This window comes from Triticum aestivum, chromosome 4B (assembly GCF_018294505.1).
Source record: "Triticum aestivum cultivar Chinese Spring chromosome 4B, IWGSC CS RefSeq v2.1, whole genome shotgun sequence".
NCBI classification, from domain to species: Eukaryota; Viridiplantae; Streptophyta; class Magnoliopsida; order Poales; family Poaceae; genus Triticum; species Triticum aestivum.
In genome coordinates this window covers 602,437,684-602,444,230 of record NC_057804.1, presented here as the reverse complement: position 1 = coordinate 602,444,230, position 6,547 = coordinate 602,437,684, and the positions used below count along the sequence as shown (strand labels likewise).

Genomic DNA, 6,547 nt, shown 5'->3' with positions numbered 1-6,547 from the left:
TCCCCTCCCGAATTCGTCTGGTTGAGCTTCCGCCGTCTTCTACGGGGTCACTGCCCGATAGGGCCCGCCACCGGTAGGCCATACCGACAGGCCGTCGTGGGGAACAGGACTCCGCCTGCTCGGAGCGACGTCAGGGGAGACATGGCACAATGCCCCGTCGTGCGGAGATCTCCGCCTGTATGGAGCACTGTAGCCACGCCTGTCCCGAGCATCGTAGGTGACGTGCTTCACTGTAGCCACGCTCTGTCTTGTACTCTCGATGGGGGCTCGGCCGCATCGAAGTCGCGAGGTGGCCGCCTGCCTGATGCCGCCCTCTCTGGAGGCCGGCCAGCAGGAGTCGGTCACTCGAAGCGCCGTAGGCTTGGGTTAGCCGCCCTCTGACAGCCGGCCGTTGAGCCAGCCGGCTCCCTGAGGACGGAACTTCAGCTTGGGGTCCAGCTAGGCGGAGCTGGCCCAAAGTCTTGATAAATCCAGGGACTCGGGTGAGCCTACCCGTGACCCATTACTCCGACAGGACACGACTGTGCCTATCACGGAAACAAATTTGTGCCTCCACAGAAGTATATCGGTTCCTCTCACGGAAGAAAAAATATATTAAAACGCCTTTTTTTCCTTTTCCAAGAGGCACATCGCGAAAATAAATTCGTGCCTCCACAAAAGTAAATCCCTGCCTCTCGCGGAAGGAAAAAAAACACACTTTTTTCCCTCTCGCGGAAGCAAATCCGTGCTTCTCGCGGAAGTAAATCCGTGCCTCTTGTGAAAGGAAAAAGAAACTGTTTTGTTTTCTTTCGCAAGAGGCAAGGATATTTTTTTCTGTGGAGGCACGGATTTGCTTTCGCGAGGGGCACAGTCGTGCCCCTCGGAAAAGGAAGGGGGAAAAGAAAAACATGTTTTTCTCTTCTCCAAGAGGCACGCACGACGAGGCCTCTCACGGAAGTAAATACGTGCTTCCGTGAGAAATAAATCTATACCTCTTGTGGAAGGGCAAAACACACGTTTTTGCGCGGATTTTTTTTTTAAATCCTAAGAAAAGTAAAGTGAAACCCGAAAAGCCAAAAAAATAATTTAAAAGCTGAAAACGTGTAAACAAAAAAAATGGAGGAAGCACCCAGAGCACGACTAGTGGTGGCGGCTGAGTGCGCACCAAGTGGCTCGCTCCCAGCCCACCGAAAGTGACCATTGCGGGGGCTCCCGAAGGAGTACTCATTAGTTAGTTGCTCTCGTTTTTGGGTACATCAGCTTCAGCAAACTTACAACTTAAAACTTGCTTTCTCGAGAAAAAAAAGATGAAACAACTGCCTTCAAATAACCGAATAATCTTTGGAGTATTATTCATTGCCAAGAAGTGCACCCTGCTTCAGTGAATCTCGGCTGCTGGATCTTCAGAACTAATACTGATGACTGACTTAATGAGACAGATAAAGGTTGGGCACTAGCTACCTGCTACCGGAAGTTCATATTGACCACGCCCTAACATGAAGAAGCCCATATATAGGCCATCGAGACCGATCGAGTACAACTGAACTAGCTATTATCTTAGGCTAATCTTTAGCACACCGTTCGTTCGATCCGCATGCCACACGCCGACAGAAATGGCGAATGTCTGCTCGACGGTCAGAAGTCTAGGCGATCCGCCTCCCAGTCCAGCCCGGCCGCGACCATTTCGTAGTAAGGAACGTACTCCTGGCAGGGGATTAATAATGCTCAAGTACTATTAGATGGCAATCAGATATAGTCCAAGACACTTAAATTGGTTGCAGATTGTTTCTGAATTTCTGCATGCAGTTAAAAGTTTCAGTTGCGCCCACCTCCAGTTTGTCCATGAGCTGGTGGGCGGTGGGGGCGGAGACGATGATGCGGCGGGCTGCGGGGTTGATGAAGCCCTCCTCTACGGCCTGGTCGATGAAGGTGAGCAGCGAGTCGTAGTACCCCTCCACGTTCAGCAGGCCGACCGGCTTGTGATGGATCCCTAGCTGCGCCCAGGTGATCACCTCCAGCAGCTCCTCCAGCGTCCCGTACCCACCTTAATAATCAACCGCAAAACACATCAGATTTAAGCTGCGTCCGTCAACTCACAGACGGACGCAGACAACATGTCAGAGAAGCATTTAGTAGCATTCTGCAGAGCCCGTGAATATGGATATGGGGCCAGATGTCTGACTGTGACCGACAGGCTGAGGAGATGCAATGCAGTGCGGTAATCAACGAGGCAATGATCACGTGGTACGTACCGGGCAGGGCTATGAAGGCGTCGGAGAGGCTGGCCATCTGGGCCTTGCGCTGGTGCATGTCGCCCACCGGCCTCACCTCCCCCACCATCTCCCCGACGATCTGCCACAAAGACAATCAAGGACCATTTCTAGTACATAATCTATCCATTGGCGCAAACGCAGCATGCAGCAGAAAAATGCAGATGCATGCAGAGCTTAATTGTGCGTATGATCATGGCGCGTCATTGCGCATATCGGCACGCAACAGGACAAACAAGCTGGATTGCTTGCCGTTGCCGGGCGCGCGGGCGGAAGAAGGAAGTCGACGACATTACTCCTGTTCTGTGCGGTTGTGGGTGTGGGTGCGGTCACGAACTACAGCCAACGCTGCGCGGCGTGCAAGTTGCACTGCAGCCTGCAGAGGTGTTAGTAACGGCACGGGGCCTACCATAGTAAGCAGCAGCTAGTCCATGTTAGCAGAGCGTTGTCGCGCCGCTGTTAAAAACTCCACGATCGAGCTGAGACGCTGCCGAGTACCAGACCAGACGCGTCCAAGCAGACCAGTACCGTGTCTGTGCTCTGCAGCGCACATGATAAGCTAGTGAATGCGCTCAGCTGGACAGTGAGTGAGTGAGTGAGTGAGTGAGAGTCCAGGGTGCCCGGATCAGCTGTTGACAGTGAGCGAGCGAGTGATTAGCACGCCTGTCTGTACGGGGCTAAGCATGACGCACAGAGAAAATCTCAGTTTAAGAACGTTCGTCCGATCGAGGAGCATGTCTCTCCCGGCCTGTGGATATTTAGATTCCATGGGAAGCATACATGTTTGTCTGTCTGTTTGTTCTGGCCGGGGAACGGAATCATCACGCAATCGCACGCAAAGCTGCGGCTGCTCACGTTGTTTATGCTCACGCCCGGCTTGGATCTGGGGGTGCTCCCGTACCGTACGTGGGGTTTGGTGATTCTGTGCATTGTTTTTTCAATTTTATTTATGCGGAACAACGTCTAGCTCTGTTCTGGGTGCGTTGTGTTTCCTAGGAAGGCTAGTCACAACGAGAGTATCATAGATAGTACTCCCTCCATTTCTAAATATAAGTCTTTATAGAGATTTTACTATAGACTACATACGGAGCAAAATAAATGAATCTATGCTCTAAAATGCATCTATATACATCTGTATGTAGTGCATAGTGGAATCTCTACAAAGACATATATTTAGGAACGGAGTGAGTATCACACATGTCAATTAGACATTTTTAACTGGTGTAACACGAACAAAAAAAAGAGGATTGCATGTCATGTATCATGATATGATACTGTATCATGGTGTATCAGTGTGTGTCATGCATGACAACAAATGAGGTTGCTATGTTACTCCCTCCGTCCAGAAATACTTGTCGCACAAAAATGTGAAATTGGATGTATTAAAACTAAAATATGTCTAGATATATCCATTTTCCCGACAAGTATTTTCGGACGGAGGGAGTACTAAACAATGATACTATGCATTGTGCAGGTAGCATCGTATAATAATATCATATGAGTAATAATGATACTTTTCAGGACAAGGAAACACTCGTGCGAATAGACTAATTAGTTAGTCCTAGCTAGTAGAGCTACTACTACAGGTGAGCATTCCAAAGATTCAGTGAGGTGGTAGTGTCATGATCGAGACTTGAAAATGGATGAGCATGCCATGCTTCTTTCTGTTCCGGGATGAAATACTAGTACTGCAATAAGTTGAGTAGGAGACAAGCAGTGCAGTGCATACCTCGGGGGTCATCAGAGTCTTGGGAATGACCCTGCACGCGCATACAATACAAGGCAGGCACCAAGATGAGACGGGATTATAATGAACTGAACTGCCTACCATACTACCTGGCTGAAACCAGAATGCAAGCTTGCATGGTGCAACTGCAACTTACCCGATGACGTGCCTGCCGCCGTGGTAGACGGCCTGAGAGACGAGCCCCATCAGCCCGATGCTGCCGCCGCCGTACACCAGGTCGATGCCCCCGCCCACCTGCACCCAACGTTGGTCAGCTAGCTCCTAGCTACGTACTGCCACCGTACGTACGTAAGTACATTTGAGATCTGACTGGCAACAAGTACGCACGCACGTTCACCAAGCTGGTCCAGCAGTACGTACGTACGTACGTGATCGAGAGTGAATTCCTTGTACAGTAATACTAGTAGACAAGACGCGTCGTACGTAGCGAGTGAAATAACCTACACATGTTGAATGCGGTGGGGATACTAGTGTACTAGTAGTACGTACGTACGTACGTACGCAATACTGTAGCTGTACTGCCTGGTGATGCATGCGCCGCGCCGATACTACAGGAGGAGAAAACCATGCAAAAAAAAATACTACAAGAGGAGAACTGAAGCTGACGATCCAGTGCTTTAATCTGCGGGTGCCATCAGACCGGATCGGACACGTAATTAATTGGCTACAGCTCCTTCAACTTGGGTACGTAGCGGAGCATATAATTAATTTACCGGTCGACACGAGTAGTAAGCAGCTCTGCCCTACCACCACCAGTGCTGCACTGAGAGTGAGAGCTGCTGGCAAGTAAGATCATCGATCTCACGTACTGTAAAAGAGTACAGTATGTAGTTTGACACGGCCGGTATCTATCCCTCTATCTAAAAATAACTTGATGTCTGAATGCAAACAAATTTCACATGTCATTAATCTGGGCAAATTAAGGAGATCAATGTCAACGAGCGCGGAGGGAGAAGACCGCCCATGCATGTGCAGCAAGTGCGCATGTACTACAAGTTTCTTAATCATCTCATCAAGGCCCAGCAGACCAACAGACAGACTAGCTACTTAATCATGCAGCAATTAGTGCGCTAAAAGTCTCCCCACCTTGCTCTAGCGAGGGCGCAGAATCATTCAGCAATTGAACACAGCCCCTTTGCGATTAATCGAGGATCAGGAGCTTAACTGTGCTGCTAATTGATCAGGATGAGATGGATGCATGAGTGGTACGGTACGTACGAGCTGGTTGGCGAGGTCGATGGCGGCGGCGTGGTAGCTGCTCTTGTTGCCCTGGCTGCTGCCGCAGAAGACGCACATCCTCTTGAACCTGCTCGCCTGCCTCATCCTGGCCTCTCTCCTTCCCTCTTCCTCTGGTCTGGTGTGTGTTGTGCTGTTTTCCTTGCTTGGGTGTGGTGCACAACGGCTCGCAATTCCTCTCAGTGCGCCACCTATCCCTTATATAAAGGTGCGGGCTGGAGGGAGAGAGGGGGAGAGAGAGAGAAACAGAGAGAGACAGAGAGAGAGAGACCGTGCAGGAGTGTTGGGTATTGGTATTGGTAAAGGTTTTGGGCTGTCTTTTGCAACTTTGCATGAGAAAAGTACAAAACAAATGTCCTGGTAAGAAGAAAAGTCAATCTTATATATATATATATATTCAAACAAGTATAGACAGCTTGAATTGAATGAAAATTTCCATAAATCTTCTAAAATATACCCGTATTTGCGGCCTCCAAATATACTCTCCTGTTCTAAAGGCTATGAAGTGTATGTAATTAAAATTTCAGAAACAATATGACCATATATGTCAACCGCGGAATAGAATATACTCCCTCCGTTTCAAAATAGATGACTCAACTTTGTACTAACTTTAGTACAAAGTTGGATCATCTATTTTGGAACGGAGGGAGTATATTTTTTGTTTGTGCGGGGAGAAGACCATATTGGTTGATGATGTAATTCTTCATTGCTATATGTAATTCACCACACCCTCCAAACCTCAAGAGGTTATTGATGATGCTTCTGTATTTTTCAGTTTCAAAAGAGATAAAATATCATAAATAAAAGGAAAGTTACACATGGAATAATCTGCAAAGAATAATAATGATAACTTACCTTCAATACAAAATGACAAGAAATGCATGCTTATATATTTTTCATTTTGCACATGACACAAAGACTCTTAGTTTTTTCCTGATTTTTTTTATTTTGTATATGAATTATGATTTTAAAAAAACTCCTAACAATCTTTATTTCCAAAAAAAAATCTCGTAAGGCTCTTTACATCTATGTTTTATTCTGAGTAGTCCATTGGGAGCGACCGGTGCACCGCACCACCCCTTATCCATCGTCCATCACTTGTCCCCCATCCAACGACTATGTCTTAATTGTTGAATTATAGACGGGCCTTGGCACCATAAATGAAATAATTCCTGAAAAATCTCAATGGCCCATGTGGGGTGTAATGATATGGTGGGAAGTTTAGTGCCACCCGGGAGTGGAGAAGAGTTGGGACCTCCTTATAAGTGATTTTTTTTCCCCACATGCTATTGGAGCTTGAGAGAAGGACTAGTTC

At 47.8% G+C, this 6,547-nt stretch overlaps 1 protein-coding gene across 1 annotated transcript; it reads right to left on the bottom strand.

The window, feature by feature from the left end:
• Positions 1-1,179: 1,179 nt before the first annotated feature.
• LOC123093512 (probable cytokinin riboside 5'-monophosphate phosphoribohydrolase LOGL3) lies at positions 1,180-5,397 on the bottom strand. Its single transcript, XM_044515494.1, has 6 exons — positions 5,215-5,397; positions 4,133-4,230; positions 3,979-4,009; positions 2,232-2,331; positions 1,809-2,023; positions 1,180-1,683 (listed from the first exon to the last, which is right to left on the bottom strand). The coding sequence occupies exons 1-6, from the start codon at positions 5,317-5,319 to the stop codon at positions 1,615-1,617; spliced, it is 618 nt and encodes a 205-aa protein (XP_044371429.1). The 5' UTR covers positions 5,320-5,397; the 3' UTR covers positions 1,180-1,614.
• Positions 5,398-6,547: the final 1,150 nt, after the last annotated feature.